General features: G+C 34.1%; 1 protein-coding gene across 1 annotated transcript; it reads left to right on the top strand.

The window, feature by feature from the left end:
• Positions 1-295: 295 nt before the first annotated feature.
• On the top strand, positions 296-20,120 carry LOC108915625 (Down syndrome cell adhesion molecule-like; the record flags this gene model as incomplete). Its single annotated transcript, XM_018721695.1, has 5 exons — positions 296-494; positions 7,605-7,754; positions 19,451-19,551; positions 19,614-19,734; positions 19,987-20,120. Coding segments are annotated over 5 exons (705 nt in total), but the record flags the coding sequence as incomplete, so codon positions are not given.
• Positions 20,121-20,166: the final 46 nt, after the last annotated feature.

Raw genomic sequence — 20,166 nt, 5'->3', positions numbered from 1 at the left:
TCATATGAGGGATAATGAAGGGAGTAATAAATGTATTGTTGTCCTGCCGCCCAATGTGCGAAGGAGATGCCTTTGTTTTTCATTTTGTCCTTCATAAATATATAACTGTTAATCCATAATGCATAAAGAAATTATTCAATTTCCAAAACCCCCTATAAAATGTGTTGCACTGATTCCCTTGACAGGCAATGATTTATTACTTTGCATCGAATACGATCGTACTATAGATCTACGTAGCGAGTAATAATAGTATGCTGTTAAAGTTATTATCTTAAGAATCTTCATATTTTGTCAGTTTGAGGAGAATAAAATTGTTATCGTCTTTTCAGTGGTGTCGCAATCATACAACGCGAACGTTATGGACGAGAGCGTGCTCAAGGGTAACACCGCGATCTTCAAGTGTCACATTCCAAGCTTTGTCAGTGATTACGTCTACGTAACATCCTGGCTGCAGGACGACGGTCACGAAATTATTTCCCAGGATGGCTTGTATGGTGCGTGCACACTTTTTTCTTTGCCTATTGTTAACCGCCCTATTCTAAGAATTAATCATTCGTCACACGTGAAAGATATTTTCTTCCTAACACGACGTTAGTACTTGTTAACAATATTTCAAAGAAAACCTATAGACATTTGAAACGGGCCAAAAATTTATTTCAGCTAAATCGCAATTTTTTTTTTTTAATAAACTTATATACGTACCTATGTCGAATTTTCTTTAAAGCTCTTGTTGCGATCTAGAGCACAGTGACCGGCTTCGTTTTATGTTACACGCTTATACGAGACTGATTATTATTGAATCGATTCAAAAAGTCAGAAGGTTAAATTTTTAAATTGGTCCTTAATTTGTGGCACGCTGAGGAAATGGACCGCAATTGGAATGCGGTCCGTGTAGAAATTTGTGAATCAAGAATTAAATAGTGTGCAATATTTTCGGACGTACAATTGGAAAGAATTCTTGAAATTCCGCTTGCTGAACTATTTTCGATGACTATTAATGAATCGTTTCCCAAAAGCCGTCTTGACATTAGAATTTATTTTAATACTAAAAATCCACAACATCACACAATTTTATTCGAAAATAGTCAGTACAAGGAAAATGCAAGAAATTACAAATATACTGAATATTCTTTTTAACTGATCACTTTACAACTTAGATACTGAGGACCTTTTTTATAGCAAATTTAATTTCTCATAAAAATGTTATTTACGTTTTTGCTGTAAGTCTAGTAATTTATGAGAAAAACGAAAAAAAAGATAAAAATTTAAAATAAAACTAAGATTTTTTAGCAGTGAAACCGTTCAAGTCACATAGATTTTACTATAGCCAAAAAACAAAGACTACTATATAATTATCGTCTATGGACAATAAAATAACGTGAAATTAAATAAAAATCCGTAAGTTTGCTTGTTAAATGAATAGGAAAATTTCAAAATTAAATTGCGAGTACTAAATATTAAAATTAAGAGCTGAAATTTGGTGAGAATTATTTTTCCCAATGTTTACAACAATATTTCGTCAATGGAGCGAAAAAAAAAAGAAATGTACTTTTCCAACGAAGCACCCTAATGTACTTATCTAATTTAATTCCACAAACAGGCAAAACTTATTCTTTATAACTGAACCGATTGACGTGAAATTTTGACTGAATGTGGCGAATGTCTCAAGGAACAAAACTTATATAGTGCCGAAGTGCGCTTTTGCCCTGGGGGTGGAAATTTTTACGCCCAAAATAACCACAGGAATCGATAGAGGAGTCAATTTTAAGTAACAAATGTTATATAAAGTTTTTTGGATAATCCAATATTTTCCGAGTAATTCGTCATCGAAAATGTTGATTTTTTACTGAAAAAGTGCTTGTTTTCGGACAGTTTCTTGAAAATAGCTTAACGAAAAAGTTGTAGTGAACAAAAAGAAAGGTAATAAAAAACAAATCTAATGGCATTATTTTGTTTTTCTTTAATTGCAATATAAACCGACTTATGGATTTTTAAACATTATTATATGTTATAGCTAAAAACTAAATTGGAACCGGTTAACGTTAAATAACGCCAAAACCATAAATATTAGGAAAAAAACTGTTTGAACCTTTTTTAAAGTACTTTGAAAAACCTTTAAAATGTGCTATTTTAAAACTCTTTAGAATCAAAATTAACGGAAATATGATCGAAATAACATGATAGTCTCATTTTTTTAAAGAAAAAATTACTAAACAAATCAGTGCCTTTGGTGACAGAATTAAAAGCAATCCATTTACAGATTTCTTCATTTATGTTCTAAGAATATGTTCTGGGTCTTTGGCTGACTTACAAAGCATGATTTCGAAAAAAAAACTTAATTTTTGAATATGTTAATTATTCAAATTTTAAAAAAAAATCGATTTTTACGTTGTAACTTAAAAATTAAAGGGTGTACGAAAAAATACAAGAGTAAAAAAATTTAGCTTTATTTTTGCTGATGATTTTGCTTATTTTTATTATTCCTCTAAAATTAATATTAATCGAGATATCGCCATTTTAAGTTATCATATGAATGAGAGAACCACCCTCTTCGAGCCCTTTAAACCCTTCAAACTTAAAAATGAAGGGCTTAAAAAAGATCAACTCAACAATTCACGTAGCCCTTACAATTCCCTGCAAAATGAGCCTTTGTGCGATTAAAAATCTTATAGGTGATAATTTTAAGAAAATACATATAAATATATAAATAAATGTAAAGGGTAATTTTTAAGGGTTGAAAAGTTGCAATCGATTCAAAATTATTTTATCAGAAGGGAATAAATGTTGATTTAACACGAGTACACATTTAAAATGTTTCTACTCTTTCAATAAAATTTTTTCATTTTATTTTCGAAAGAAGGGGTATTTTTCAAGGGTTGAAAAGTTGCAATCGATAAAAAAAATTTTTTAATCAAGAAATCAATTTCAATTTGATAAGAATGCATGATTAAAACGTTTCAAGTTGAAAAAAAATTTTTTATATTATTTTCATTCAAAGGGGTGGTTTTTAAAGGTTTTTCCGGGTTGAAAATTTGGGATACTTTACGTTTCATGTTAGATAGCACATGAAATTACTCATACTGCATAAATAAAAAAGATTTGGTTACATAAAATGCTTAAATTTGTATTTTTTCTTTTTTTTCCAATAAGGGGTGGTTTTCACCCCTTAAGAACAAAAAGCACACCTAGCGCATATATAAGTTTTGAAGTGGGGGGTAAGATAAGCCTAATTCTAAATTTTGAGAAAAATCGATGCAGTTATAAAAAATTCGGAGATATTACTATATTTTCAGCTACAGTAACTGGGCTAATTTTAGGATCGCTTTTTCAAGTGCGAATTGTACTTCAACTTTAACAAATACGTATACAACTGTTACACGTAGTCTTTTTTTAAATACAATAAGTTTCTACATTGTGTGTGACTAGCAAAGTCGCTCCAAGATTTTTTATTTCTCGACCTAGAAAAATGCGGTTTGGTTTGTTTTACTATTTGTTCACAAAGGTTCATCAGTATTTATAAATATTTACTTATTTTAAAAACTGTTCCAAATATACATATGATTTTCTACTATTTTTCGCCTATTAGTAATGCAAAATTCAACTTTTTTGATTCGCAGTAGTTGTAAGTTTATAGAAAACCATCAAATAAATAAAAATTAAAGAATGACCTTTTCGATTTAAGCCTTACTTTCAATGTTACAGGGAAAAATATGTCGAAAGACGGGTAATTTATCGTCCTTTTTGTATGTTTGTTGTTCCCTTGAATTTAGCAATGGTTTTTTGGAATAGGCAAACTCAGATTCTTATTCTGCATAATATTTGGGACTTTTCTGTACAACAAAATAGATGACTTCAACACACACACACACGCCTCGAATGCTGTACCGCCTGGACTAGTAGATGCCTGAGTATCTTATCTGTCGCGATCATTGAGCAAAAGAAAATAGTAACTTCCGTACTAAAGTACAACTGAACCAATTTACATAAAAATACAGGCTTAAGATGCGGAATTCTAAAGCAATACGTCCAACTAAATATGTCCGATTCATTCACGGGTATCATTTTAATGTGATAAACGGATGTGGCCTTGCGCCAGGAACAGCTTGCGGAATATTCGAATCTTATCTAGAGCCGCACAAAAACAAACATCAACGGAGAAAAGGCTTAGCTAATAAATTGACGGGAATAATCTCGGCCCCGTCTGCTGCTTGGTAAGCTCTAGCCGAGTTTGTTTACTAGGCGATTTATCCGTTATTATCCCTTGTTAAAAGAAATCAAACTGACGCCTGACTCGAATTACCGAGCCGTCAAATATCGGATACTCATTTTTTAAGTATACTTATCGTACTTCCGTATCGTATTAATTTTTTTAAGTACGCGTGAGAAAAATATATTTTCGTCACGTCATACACAAGGGACAGATTAGTCATATGGCGTAATGCTGTAATTCAGTTTAGGACCATTTAATTCGTAGCTTCCTGTATAATATTCAGAAATTTGCATTGTGTTCACTGGCATGAATCGTAGCGGATCATCTTCGTAGCCTTACAAGTTAGAACGATGACCGGTGTCTTGATCTTTCGAAAAATTGTAGACCTTGAAGAAGGAGAGATTAATTACAGTTCATTAATTTGTTTAATAACGATAATGTGTTTTAAATACTTATCTTCGACGATAATTGTACACAAAGATGCAGTTGTCTGGTTGAACCGAATAAAATATATAAAATATATTTATTCACGTATACAGGGTGGAACTGAGATGCTTGACACATCTGTAAAATGGCTGATTATACGTCGCAAATCGTCAAAATAAGTTTCTATTTGGATTCGGTGACCCCAACCACAAAAACGTATGGGTATGATAGGTCCAGAATGCAACCGAAGTAATCCACATAATTTTTCTATTAATTTTTTTTTCTAACGTAAAATTAACGCATTTATAACACCGACAAGTTTCTGATAGTATGTTTCGGTTGAAGTTTAATGAAAATTTGGGGAACGAAACTATTATTTCACGATATAATCAGCTGTTAGCTATTAGGAAATGTTTTATGAATATTACAGTCACGCAATACCATTTCAGTTCAATGTTAATGCACATAGAGTAATGGGTAATGCGGTAAACACGATTTTCATACTATGATTCTACAGGGAAAATGACGTAATTAACAAAAACTTGTTTCCTGCCGTATTTTTTATTGGTAGATTTTGGGCAACTCCAAAAATCCGTTGAAATAGATATCTTAAAAAACAGTTATTTTAAGAAAATAATAAAAAATCTTGAACGCCCATAACTTTTTGAAATCAAATGTGTGCCAAGGTAGCTTGATTTAATTCGACGTTCTATCATTGACATTGCATATAAATTTAATAAATCAAGATATCAATGAACTTTTCATTGACTTATATTTTCAGTTACTTTTTATTTGAGTTTTATTGTTTCTTTTATTATACGTAGATATTAAAAACCGGTATACATAAAGTTTATTCTCAACTGAATTATTAAATTAAGTATATTTTTTTTCGTTTTCATACATAATCGATTCTAGTATGCTCTTGCTTACAACTTTAACAAATATAATGATTTTGCTATTTTGGCTTTATTTATTTATACGTGCGTTGCGATCATCAAGGAAACCCTCTACAATTAAAAAAACTGTCTGACATTTACTGACGGGTTGTAACGTTAATATTCCAATTAAAACGACACCATGGTGGTCGAATTGAATTTACTTGAGATAACCCTCATGTTGTGGCGGTTCCAATTAGTATGGGAGAACTGGGCAGATGGTTTTTATAATTGTTGTGTCACTTGTCTTTTTGCGGCTGGATCATTATGAGTGTAAATAGGAATTAATCTCTACATACAATATATGCAGTGCAGTAAATATTTACATTTTGTTTATTTTTTCGAGATAATAATACGGCAAGTTACTCATTCAATTTTTAATAATTACGACTCTGCGACACTGGGCTTCTGTTGCAATTGTCTTCATTTGTCAGTATTTCCTACTAAGAATATTAATAGTAATCAATGGTTTGGTACATAAAAACATCGTCATAAACATAACCTACAAATTTCTTAGTTGTCTTGTCATCCAGATCGTTTAGTTTACGATTTTTGTCATCGTCTAAGTTGATTTTCTAAAGATTCAGTCAGTTATGGCCTAAATAGAAATCGAACAAAGCTTTTGGACATCTGGAACTCCCAAAACTCCTTTTTACCATCCCCTTTTTGCCCATCCTTTACTACCCTGCAGTAGTTTAGTAGAAAATAGCAAGGTTAATCAACACATTCAATCTTTAGTTATTTATTTTTTATCCTTAAACGTGATACTACATTCATGTTAGTTAATGTAAATTTAGCAGGTGTTTAAGGAGTTTTTTTTTGTTTCATTTTGCAGAAATACAAAAGTTTGGAGAGTCACAAGTTGTTCGTTTATAAATTACTTTGTAGTACACGATAATTTCATGAAAATATTATCGTTGGTAGTTCTTCCGGCGTATCCTAGTAATATATTATAATAATATTTGAATATATTAACGTTGAACCGTACATCGTACGAATATTTAAATTCTATTTTATAACATGGAATTATTATTATCATTAATAATATGCGTAATACGAGCTCTATTAGCTTTTTCTTTGTAGGCGTTTGACGTTTTTTTTTTTTCAGTTGTTCAGTTGTTATACTAGTGGCTCCACAAGCGTCAAGTGCCAGCGCTGTCAACTTAATGTTCGCGGTAATTTTGAATTTAAACGTATATTTATAACCTCTCCTAAAAAAAATTGCCCAAATTGGAATGATATTGAAGATACTAACAGTTTCTCGTCATGTGACGCTAAATCATATAAGCAAATTTAAATAGATAGATACGTTTTGCATTTGCAATAACTCGAGCATAAATGTCGTGTATGTAGGTATATTGTTGTTTATTTAGATTTATATAGGTCGCGCATAGATCGATATTTGCATGTACCTGAGACAACATAATACAAATTGTGACAACGGTTAGCAGTGACATTACGTTTATTGTTTTATTTTCAATGGAAATTCATCGAAGGTAATTAAAATTGACAAGATAAAATGAAACAAAAATATCAGTTCGTTAAACTTCCCTGCAAATAAATCGATACATATTTGATTAATCTTGCATAAAATAGGTTTGAAAATGTTCACGTTCCCACAAATTTAAAAATACAACTTTGTTTCGACAGGCAGCCAATAAATTCCCTTCCTTAAACGGTACTTGAAATATTTATAGATTTCTTTATTTTAGTGTTATGAAGATTGATTTATAAGTTTTTTCACGTCCTCACAGTTTTATTATCGGCGCCGAATTTGAAATTTAAGACGGGATAGTTTTTTAGGGAGCATGGATATTTTCAATAACACTATATTTTTAAATTCTTAACAGCACTATATCATTCTATGTATAAGAATTAATGTGAATTAAAAATATATTTATGGTGCCAAAGCCTCTAGAAATTACTTAAACATTTTTTGATCTTTAAAATATTTGAGAGATTTTCCAAAGAGAGAATGATATGTGCTGTGGTGTATCAAAACAGATTTTTACCGCTTTTTGTACCCCCAACAGACAGCAAATACTTGGTTCTCCCATCTGGCGAATTGCACATTAAGGATGTCGGACCTGAAGATGGATACAAATCTTACCAGTGCCGTACGAAACACAGACTTACCGGCGAAACCAGACTTAGCGCTACCAAGGGACGATTGGTCATCACTGGTGAGTGATTTTTTAATAATCATCTTTAAGATTTAGTTTAAATATGCTACAAAACTGTTAACGGGAACTGCTTGTTTATTTTTAAGGGATGTAAGTATTTCGCTAATGTTTCTAAAAATAACAAATACGCTTTTTTCATTTAAATATTTAATGAGTGGGAAATAGTTTTGTCCGTGAAAAGAATAAGCTTTTATTTAGTTTACGCGAGAACAAATAAAGATTGATTTTATAATGACTATAATTTCCTTTTTGCGGCGTGTCAAATAAATTAAATATTAAACTTGATTAAAGCCACACAACTTACGTCCCTTAAAGACTGAACAGTGTTCCTATGAATTATAAACAAGATTCCCTTTTATTTAATTATTAATTCATTTGGGCGTCACTGGTGTTAGAAGGGGTGTAAATCTATTAATTCTTTAACAACAATATACAGTGTGTCCCCGTTTGGGGTACCGCACTTTTGTAAACTTTTTTATTGTTGATTTTTCGAAAAAAAGTTATGCTTATCTTGGGAAGCCATGCCTAGCAATCAAATATGTAATAAAACATGCAGGGCGCCCAAAAAATTTCAAAATTTGAAAAAACAAAAATTAAAGGCACTTTGCTTAGGGAAAATTTCGCATTTTGAATTTTTTTTATGCCCTGTATGTTTTATTACACATTTCATTGCTAAGCATGTCTGTCCAAGATAAGCAAAACTTTTTATCAAGGATAAGTTTTTCGGCGAAAAATCACTGTATAAAAAATACTGGAAAGCGTTTCGCATACGTTTAATTTTGAGTTGAGATGAAGGGGAATATAAAGCCATTCTATTTATGTTGATTGCCTTTAATTCAATCGTATATTTGTTTGTTACATTAGTAAATCAAATTTACAATTAAACCACTCTTCAATATGTGCAAAACTTATTGCTGCAAGGATAAAAACAAATTATTTCCAAATATATTAATGCTAATATATATTTCGTGCTCTGTTAAATCAGAACTATATGCGGGCCTGGGTAAATATCGCACACCATGAACTTTGTAGCATATTTAAACTAATAACTAGCCAAGAAACCAACGTAACGTAACGAATTCGACGTATATATCTATACAACAGTACTCAGGTATTATTTTTATTATTCTACTACGAGATTTATCGGCATTTGGAATCATTCACATGTTCGTTGGTCGTTACGACTTACGTTTGCCTCTTCGGCTCGTTGATATTCACGACGGGGTTTGTTAGCTACTCGAATTATTTCCCACATTACTACTCGTTTGTTTGTGTTGCGGTAAAAAAAGAACAGTAGTTTTATAAATAGCCCCACGAGGATCCAATACGGACCATCTGGATAGGATTTTTTTCATATTCCTTCTAGATTTATTTATATAAAATTTTATTAATCGCGCTTGATTCAAGCGCCGTACATACAGTTTTACAGGGTGTTACCAAAATCCCTTCATTGTAAAAAGGACTTAGCATTTATAATTGTATGAAAAAAATTAGTTAATTAAGATAAAAAATTAAAATTATGCTCGTGAAATGAGTATCAGTTCAAATGTTTAGTAGTTTCATTTTGTTGCTGTAAATTGAAAACAAAAATACGTTTAAATTAAATAAAAATAAAACAAAAACTGGAAATTTTTAAAACATTTATCGAATTATGTTTTTGTCAATCTCCTTTGCTCCCTTTAAAAAATTTTCGAGAAAATTTTTTGTTAAAATACTGTGAAGTATCTCTGCTAATACATATTTTAAATTACTTCTACATATTTTCTCTGCAAAATAGTATATATATATTTTATTCATAACTGAGTAGTTTGAAAAAGGCTGTTAGTATTATTATTAATTTTCAGCTATCTTGTAGAGGTCGCGAGTTGCTATCTTTTTCAGCGACATTTTAAAACTGTTTTGAGGTTAGGTGTTACGCACATTATAACGTAAAATTTCATTTTATACAAAATACGTACTCTTATTGGTAGAGTCAATGCAATTTGTAAAAATTTGGTAAATGACTTTTTTGCGATTTTTATCAAAAAAAGGGAAACACTTTTTTATTTAGAGCAATTTTTAAAATCTGAAAACACTTTTTCATAACAAGTTTTTCCGGGGAATTTCACTGTAGGTATAATTAGATTTTCATTCGATGTTTCGGTTGCGAGAAATCATCATCAACTTTCTTTTTCCTTTTCCAAACATTCTCAAATTTGTCATAAGTTTAGAGAAATGCCGTTTATTTGGTGATTGGTTTTTGGGATAATTTCCAATATAATTCTAAATAAAAAAGTTAGATGATTTTCGAAAACGCCACATTTACTTTTTTCAAATAACTCAAAAAACTTAAGGAGGTATGTCGGGGTCCGAGGGAAGTGAGGAGCGCAGGGGGGGTCCTATGCTTTTCTTATGGGACTAAAGCCCGCTGCCAATTTGAAAAAATTAAATTCTATTGAAATTATTTGCGATAAACATTATCTATATAGCAAAGAAATCTACTCATGTGCACATAGCATACATATTGACTAATTAACAACATAAAAATATCATATTTAAGTAGTTTTAAATTATATTTAGCGAACGCATAAAGACTATGTAGATGTGGCAACAGCGCTAATAATTGACTAGCAGTTGTACACACTGCGAACCTACAGACCTCGGACATCGGAGATATTGCGCGTCAAATTCGGGTAGAGATGCGTACGCGTTCAAAAATGTATTGTGTGTAAACTATGTACAATATAATTATTATATATAGCAAATATATCGTATTATCCTCGCGAAGATATGTATCCTTTATTTAAAATCTGTAAATCATGTGAACTGGTAAATCAACCGAGAATTATGTTAATTTAGTTTTAAAGAAATGAAACGACACTCGCGCCCATCTCTCGTCCAAGTCAATGAAAATGTTGGATGCAATTTTGAAGGTTCTGTGATAGAAATTACATTATTACTCACTGTTCGTGTTTTTAATCTCTATTTTAGTAATGTTCCAAAAGTTTTGCAACTATAACTAATTTTTTAGATATAAAGTTTGCTGAGAAATATTTATGTTCCTTTGTTATTCCGTACAAATGCTTTTATCTCAAGTATTACTAATTATATTAATCAAGTAAAGAAAACTTTATGTAACCCTAAATATTGCTGGGTAATGATTACGATGTTTTTATAAACCATTAAATATATTAAAAGGATTTATCAACTGTATTTTTTATTCCAATAAATATATCACAGCTTCCTAGTCTTTTTTAATTAATCTAGTTTTTTAAAAACATTACAAAAAATCATCTGTTGTGGATAATTTATTGTTGATAACAATGTACATGGGATTTAGGAAAAATGTATATGTTTGAAATCAATTTCGTTTTTATCAAGTCTTTCAAATGTATTCCCTCCTTGCTGTCAGCTGATTGCGACGTTGCCACATTAATCCTCAAGTCAGACAGAAATGCAATTATTGGTTTCTGTTTCTAATTAATACAGCTGTACTATGTTCAAAACTTACATTAGTTTTACATCAAAAATAAGATAATACTGTGTACTATCTATGGAAAAGTTTTGTTTCACAATTTCTACATTTTTTTCTCAGTTATGGGCAAAAAAAGAGCCGCACCGTCCATCTTCGCCATATAAACCTATGTTAAAATGAACAACTTTCAACAACAGTATCTCAAAATCTAGAATCAAAAAAAATTTCAAAAAAATATGACGCACTGAGGGAGCACTGGGTAATACGCTATATAAATTTCAAGTACATCTGTGCATTTGAGTAAACCCGATATAGGTACCTCCTTAACAGCTAGAACTGGCCTGCAAGCGCCATTAAGTCAGCAACAGAACTGTCTAAAACTTTACCCATCTAACCATTTTCCTATCTTTTATATTTTCCAAGATACCAATACATGCATCACCAAAATGGTCCACAATGTGGACCAAAGTTGCCTTATTTTTGTTTTGTGTTCTGTCGGCCAACAAAATCACCTTGGACGTGGCGGAAATCAAAGCGGAAATCGTTGGTAAATGAAAGAAATTACAAGTACCGGGCACTAATCTGCCTTATTATTTTGTTCCCTAAAAATTCGACAGTTATGTGGCGTCTCTGCGTTACGTGATCCGTGAATAAAAGCTACTTCCTCGATTCGAAAACATCCCGTCCACTTCCTGTCCCCATGAATAACACAATGCACGAGTGTCAAGACACCATAAATAATTAAGCCAATTAAACACAGCTTTTATAATTACTAGATATAAAAGTGCGCCTTCATAAGCAAACAACTCTTGATGGGTGCTTAATATATTAAAAGCTTTGTATGTGAACATTTTGTTTACCGAAACCACCATAAATGCTGAAAACAAAAGGAAGGAGCGTTTCTTGTTTCTTGCGCGAATAGAGATCGTGCACTTAGATTCGTTCGAGTGCAATTGGCCTTATTGACTGGTGCAATTGAAACTAATTCGATGAAAGACGGTCGAAATAGATTACAAAGCCAATTTACGGTTTAAAAAATGTCTGAATGGGAAGAAGTTATTTGTCATATGTCACCATTTAAGATTAAGTTAAACCTTTGTACATAAGTTCATTACATGTGTAAATAATTCGAAAATTAATAATTCGCAAAAGCTGCTATAAATTTGAGTGCAGATAGAACCGACAAACATAATATGAATAATCGAATTTTGGTTCCTAAGAATCACAAGATGCGATTCTAAATCATCAAATGATTTCACCGCATGCGTAGACACACCATATTTTATTCACATCACAGTTATATCTAAAGGTGGCTAAAGCAATATCTAAATTTGGGGTACTAGTAAATAAAGGGAGATAAATTACAATTTGTGATGTGTTGGTTACTATTAGTTTGTTACACTAAACAGTAAATAATTGTAACTCATAATGAACAGTGGACCTTATTTTGTAGACTTTTAAAAAAAAATTACAAATACTATCAAAATAATTCGAGTAGCTACAAAAGAATTGTCACCTCTGCTGCCTTGCATATTAAAAAATAAAAGGTAGAAGTGCTCTAGCTCTGCTTATTATAAGTTTGATCAAATATACAAGGCGGCAGATCTTGGATGTCTCTATGTGTCACTGTTATATTCCCTTAAAAATAAAACATTGTCACCAAATTTTTATGTATAACAATTTTTCTCTAATTTTTTAATTAATTTCTGTTGTATATTGCGTTTATTTTTTGGGGAATTTAATGTTTCTCCAAATTAACAAACTCGATTAATTTTGAGAAACATTTTCACAAACTATTTTAACTTTGGTGAAAAATACGCATTATTTTTCACCAAGGTTGGAGCGATGTCTCTAAAAATTTACCTGAATGTTGGGATAGGGTACCCTTGCTTCTCAGACGGGCACTTTCAAAATTTTTTTTGTAAATATATTCAAAATGATAAATAGTACCTGTCCTGTTTTCCATTAACCAAATCCCAGAATCAAACCTTTCACTTCTACACACCTTCCGGCAGGTTAGTATTACTTACTCTTGTTTTTAATGTATTTGTTCACTGGGTACCCTGGCCCATTTCTTGCCTTGGGCTCACGAGGGAAATCTTAAATTGTTTCAAGGTAAGTTTTGACAGAGAACCTTCGTGTTCGACGAAGGGTAAGGAATTTCTTAATTTATTTTAGAACCAGTGGGAACGGTTAAACCCAGATTTCCGCTGGAGTCACGAAAGGATTACGTGTATTATCAGTACGTCGCACTCAGTCTGTTGTGTCCAGCCCAGGGTTTCCCGGTGCCTTACACCAGGTACTTATATTTACTTAATCCCTATGCCAACATTCTCAAGGTACGTTATCTAATAATTCCTTTACCTAAGTAGAGCCCGTGGCGAGCGTTCTTCCAAAATTTCCCACAATTGACAGTTCGAGGTCGTTCAAAGCAACGGTAGAAAAAAGTATCACTCTTCTCTGCCCCGCTCAAGCTTTTCCCGCCCCAAAATTCAGGTAAATAAACAGACATAAGGTTACCCTTTTCGTTTCCCTAGAACCCATAGGGAGCGTATTGCCAAAATTCCCGGCTACGGATAATTTAAGAGGTTTCACGTCGCAAGGAGGCACTACCGTCACTCTGCTTTGCCCGGCCCAGGCATATCCGCTTCCCGTTCACAGGTATTTTTTATTCTAGAGCCCATCGGTAGCGTTAGGCCAAATATACCAAAATTCCCAACGGATAATTCTTACAAATCCGAAGAAAGTGTCGCCCTCCTTTGTCCGGCACAAGCATTTCCTGCTCCACTTTATAGGTAAATATATGTTCGACGAGTAAGGGTATCCTTCCCGCTCTTACCCTATCTAGATAAATATTTTTTCTTATTCAGAACCGATCGGTACTGTAAGTCCAAAGTTAACATCCGGAGACAAAAGCAGGGCGTTAGACTCTAAAGGAAACACTACCTTAACTTTGCTTTGCCCCATGCAAGCCTTTCCTATTCCAAGATTCAGGTAAGGGACTTGAATTACAATTGTTTTAACAGTATCCGGTATCCATCCCAAACGGCTTAATATTTTTTCTACCGTCAGAACCCGTCGGAAGCGTCGCTCCTAGGTTATCCGCGGGTACATCGAAGATACAGACACTGGAAGACCGACGAGGTGCTACGTTAACTCTATTCTGTCCGGCACAGTCTTTCCCTGTTCCAAACTACAGGTACTTTTTTAGTCAATCGAAATATAAATCTCTTAAAGTAATTTTCTTCTAGAGCCGGTTGGTTTCGTGAAACCAAAGTTTCCCACGGTGGATAAAATTCATTCTTTCGAAATACAAGTAGCGTTAAGTGCGACTGTACTGTGTCCGGCGCAAGCATACCCCGTTCCCACAATAAGGTACTAATTTTTATCATAATTTTAATTCTAACAGAACCGATAAGTAGTACTTTGCCGAAGGTCTCCTCCAAAGCTAAGTACGACGTTATAGACTATAAGTTGCGCTCCAGTTTAGCTCTGGTCTGTCCGGCCCAAGGGTTTCCGGTCCCGTACTTTAGGTTAGTAATTTTTTGTACTCGAGTTTAGAACCGATCGGTACTAGATCCCCGAAATTGGTGTCGCATGTCAAGTCGGTTTGGTTCGAGAACGAAGCTGGGGAAGATCTAGTTTTGCTCTGTCGAGGCCAAGGATTCCCTCCGCCTATATTCAGGTAGATGTTCCATGAACTTTAATTGTATCTTTGTTGAAAAGAGCCCGTCGGTAGTCGGAGACCCGCTCTGATGTCTGACATTAAGAGCATTACCGTAGAGAAACGTTCAGGACAAGGTGTTTCTCTGTTGTGCCAGGCTCAAGGGTTCCCCGCGCCGTCGTTCAGGTAATTTTTTTTATTTCCTTCAAAGTATTTTTGTCTTAATCTTAATTTATTTGGGGTCCATTTCGTTGCTTTTTTTTATTAGAGCCTATTGGAGCGAAACGACCTGTATTTTCGAGCGATAATCTGATTAACGCCTTTAATCGACTTGCTGGACAAGCAATGACGTTGCTCTGTTCTGCCCAGGGGTTACCAGTTCCCAGATTTAGGTAGGTTTCTGTGATTAATACTTTTTACGATTCTAGAACCCGTCGCTTCTAGAGCACCTACGTTTTCAAGCGATATAAAGCTCTTAGGGTACCAGAGGGAACAAAAGCAAAGTTTAAGCATGTTGTGTCCTGCGCAAGGCTACCCGTCACCTATATTTAGGTAAATTATAGTTTTTTTATGTTGTTTATTTTCGTTAGAACCCGTTGGATCCAAAGCGCCTAGTTTTTCGTCTGCCTCCAAAATATTCTCGTACGAAATCCAAGAGAGTAAAGGATTCGTACTCCTATGCCCAGCTCAGGCTTTGCCCGTCCCTAAATTTAGGTAATTTATTGTCTTATTTAGAGCCCATCGGTTACAAGGCGCCGTCATTTTCCAATGATGCTACAAGCACGGCTTACACTCGTAGCTTAGGGCAAGGGTTCGGTTTGTTGTGTTTGGCTCAGGCGTACCCTTCACCATATTTTAGGTAGGTACCATCGTAGTTTATTAAAACGATTTTTATATTAGAACCAGTCGGATATACTCCACCTCGGCTTCCTCCAAAATCTAAATTAGACGCTGTTTCTGGAAAGGCCGATCAGGATTTGGTATTGCCTTGTGACGCACAAGCTAGCCCTCTCCCAAAATTCAGGTTAGTCCCCTGTTAATTCATTTTTTCTTATGTAGAACCGGTGGGGTCTAAAGCACCGGCGTTTTCGTTGGAATCCAAAATTTTCTCGATCGAAAGGTCTATGGGGAAGAATTTTGCGCTTCTCTGCCCGGCTCAAGCCTATCCAGCACCGATTTTCAAGTAAGACTTTTATTAAACTCACGAAAATAAACCCGTTCATACATTCAGGCTAAATTCGTTTCTACACTGTCTTGCGCTTTTATATTTAGAACCTATCGGATATAGAATTCCGGCTTTCTCGTCGGATTCTAAGAGTTCTACGTTTGTGAGGGAAGCGGGAAGTAGTTTTGCCCTCCTGTGCGAAGCTCAAGCGTCTCCTACTCCAATATTTAGGTACGGTATTTGTCTGTATGTAGTGTATAACTTTGAATGGGGGTCATATTTATACGGAGGCTACCTCTGACCTTTGCACGTACATATAAGTTCATAATTTTTGTTTCACTCCACTGGTGTAATCCACAAACATGCCTAATTGACAGCTGCGATATGCACTGTTGTCAAATCTTAATGTTTCTTGATGCATCATGCACTGTTGTCAAATCTCATGTTTCTTGTATCATATAAAACAATGAGGGCACACAAACACACCATAGCGTAATTAAATACTGAAATAAATAACTTACATAGATTGTACATGTCACTAAATACCATTAAACTCAATAGAATAACACTGCACTATACAATTCCTATTTCGATTCCAGTAAAAACTAATACTTCACACAAAACTAAAATAAATATTATAAAATTGCATATTCGTTCATTTTTGTTTGGATAAATTATTGATGGCCAAGTGGATCGATGTTATGTAATGCATTTAGACTGGGTTAGTGTCGGAGATCATTAATTCTAACATTCGTAAACTAAACACAGTGCTTCAAAAAAATTGTCTCTCCGTTAATTTTACATAGTTGGTTTAAAAAGCTAGCAACAGATGACACTGATAAGCATGTATATACACTCAAATTTGGGAGTTGTCCAGTGACAGCATAGACAAGAATTTAAGTGCAGTTTAAAAAATGAGTTATAACTCGACATTTTATTATGCTTAAAAAAAAAATAACTTTTCGTCAGTATTCTGAAGAATTCGTAGTATTACCCCTAAAAATTAAACCCCCACTTAAAGTTACACCCTGCATTGAGGTTAACTTAACTAGAAACTATTACGATTCATGAAACTTTTCAAATATAAGTTATAAAAACCTGTACCCATTTTTGCTCCTGGGGAAGGTAAAAATTAAATGAACGTTTATTTAGAACCTGTCGGAACCAAAGCACCCGCCTTCTCTTCCGATTCTAAGGGTTTTATTTTCGAAAAGGCAAAAGGAAGAAATATCGTGTTACTTTGCCCCGCTCAAGCTTTTCCCGCTCCATTTTTTAGGTATGCTATTAAATTATTCTGTGCATGGTTTAGTAATTATAGAGTTTATTCGAAAAATTTAACATCCACTTGAAAATAAATCTTCAATTTGGTGTGACTCATTTTTCCAATCCTGCCCACGTACAGGTAAATCCAACTCTTCCTGTTTGGTTTTTGTTAGAATTTGTTAAATAATTTTTAGAACCCGTAACCGGAGTAGCTCCCAAGGTAAAAGATATAGACGTTGGCAGTTTAAAAAAGGAAGTGCCGACGGGTTTAGTGGTTCCCCTTACTTGTACCATTCAAGGATTCCCTACGCCAATCTTCAGGTATTTCGTTTGTGTTTAAAATATAACGTTAATAATAATCGATTATTATAGAACCTACAGGGAAAATTTCTCCTAAAGTTCCCGGTCAAAAGTATGAGGGTGGAAAAATTTATATATACCCCGTTGCGACCATCGCCGTTCTAACTTGTGAAGTAGTTGGTTACCCAGTCCCCGTATTTAGGTAATTCATTGTGTAACGTAGCGTCTTTACGAATTTTCAGAGCCCACCAATAATATAGCTCCGAAGGTGGTAGATAACAAAGTACGTTTTACTCTATTAGTCGCTGATCATGGGGAAGATATTTTTGTGACTTGCCCTATCGTAGCCTACCCTGTCCCGTTGTTCAGGTACGTTTTTGTCTTGTTCATTTATTTTTAGGAACTTTTGCTTTTCAGAACCTACCAATAACGTTCCCCCGAAAAAAATTGGGTCTGAGTTTGGGGGTTGGAGGGTGGTAAATGTAAACGGAGGCAGCGCGGCTTATTTGACCTGCCAGGTCACCGGATTTCCAGTCCCGATATTTATGTAAGTTTGTGCTTTCATCGTATTTGCGTCCCTTTTCACCAATCTATCTCTCGATTTTTGATGTCTACCCCAACACAGAAAATATGAGTCGTACCTTGTCGGTTCGTTAGAAATTTCCATTTTTGTGTTACAGTTATCTAATTTCCTTTGATATCTTTATAAGATTTTCCGTAAGTCGTGTCAAATCAGGTTAAAACCGTTTTTATTGTAGAACCAACTAATAACGTCGTACCTAAGAAGGACGGAGAGAAATTCGAGGGCTGGAAAGTACTACTTGTTTCTCGAAATAAAACAGCATGGTTAACATGTCAAGTTACTGGTTACCCCGTCCCACGTTACTTGTAAGTACCATATTGTTTCCTATTTCATGTAGAAACCTGTTATTCCTAGATCCGGGTTACTTTCATCGTGTAATAATTGTTTTAGAGCCCACTAATAACGTTTCACCTAAAAAAGACGGCAAGAAGTTCGAAGGTTGGGAGGTTCTTCTCGTACCTCAAAGTCGAGTGGCTTGGTTGACTTGTCAAGTGACTGGTTATCCTGTACCACGTTACTTGTAAGTCTTTCATTTTTTTTTTTAGTACTGCTTATCCGTAGTTTAATTTTGCCCAGAAAAATCCCAACATTTTGAAAACGTTCTCTCAGAATGTCATTTTTATTATAGAACCCACAAACAATGTCCCTCCGAAAAAAGACGGGGAAAAATTCACCGGTTGGAAAGACGTTATTATATCTCGGAATAAAACCGCTTGGTTGACTTGTCAAGTAACTGGTTACCCAGTTCCCGTTTATATGTAAGTTATTATCGAAAAGTTATCGTTGTCGGCTTTGGTTTACATCTTAAAATATAACCTATAGGTCTCTGTCACATTTTTGTGTAATATCCGCAACTACTATAAGGTAAGTTATAAACCAGGCAAAATCTCTGGTCCCGGATCTCACAAATCATATTTTAGGAAATCTGAAAGTTATTACATTTTATAGTAACAGAATCAAATGAGTTACTAGTTCGCACATTTTATTAGTGATCCAGTTCATGTTTGGAATTCCTAACCTAACTTAACCAAATCTAACCTAATAAAAGTAAAACATTCTTGATTAGGAAAGCAGTAGTGTGTTTAAAAATCATTTTTGGTGTTTCAATGTAGCCCAAAATGTTTTAATAACCCGTGTTGGTACTAAACGATACCAAACACTAATCCCAGTGCCTGGACTGGAGACTTTGTCTGTAAACTATGTGTTTGTAGAATAAATATTAAATATTTACTGCAATGACGTAACCCTAATAGGTGGTTCTTTTCAGAACCTACAAATAATTTGCCTCCCAAACTCGTCGGCGAAAAAACTTTGGGAAGGATTCTTACCTTCGGGCAACGCACTGACGTTGTAGTTTTATGTCCCATAGTTGGCTTTCCCTATCCTGTTTTCAAGTAAGTTTTTTTTTGTCCGTTCTACTTTATTAATAGTATGTCGATTTAGAACCTACCAATAACGTACCTCCGAAATCTTCTGCGAGGAAGTATGGTGGGAGTGTCGTTCAGGAAGTTGCGATTCAGAGCGACATCATCATGCCCTGTGAAGTTTCAGGTTATCCTGTTCCAAGATTCAGGTACTTTTTTGTGATAATAATTATGTTGAAGTCGAGCGTGTAGGTGTCTGACGAGATTGTTTTGTGTATCCTCAGAACCGACAAATAACGTACCGCCCAAATCATCTTCTGAGAAATATGGGAACATTTTCTTACGGTGTGCTTTAAAAAAAGTTGCCATTATGACGTGTGAAGTTTCTGGATACCCGCCTCCAAAATTCAGGTACTTATTAATTTGTGTTTTTGTATAGAACCTACAAATAATATACCCCCGAAAGTTTCTGGTAAGAAAATCGATGGGAGCATAGTTCAGGATGTCGCCTCGCATAAAGATACTGTTATTACTTGCGACGTTTCCGGGTACCCCGTTCCAAAATACAGGTAATGCAATTTGTTTATTTTTTATTATTTACTAGAACCCACCGGACAAA

Source organism: Anoplophora glabripennis, unplaced genomic scaffold (assembly GCF_000390285.2).
Source record: "Anoplophora glabripennis isolate ALB-LARVAE unplaced genomic scaffold, Agla_2.0 scaffold1358, whole genome shotgun sequence".
NCBI classification, from domain to species: Eukaryota; Metazoa; Arthropoda; class Insecta; order Coleoptera; family Cerambycidae; genus Anoplophora; species Anoplophora glabripennis.
This window is presented reverse-complemented; position numbering and strand designations above follow the sequence as displayed.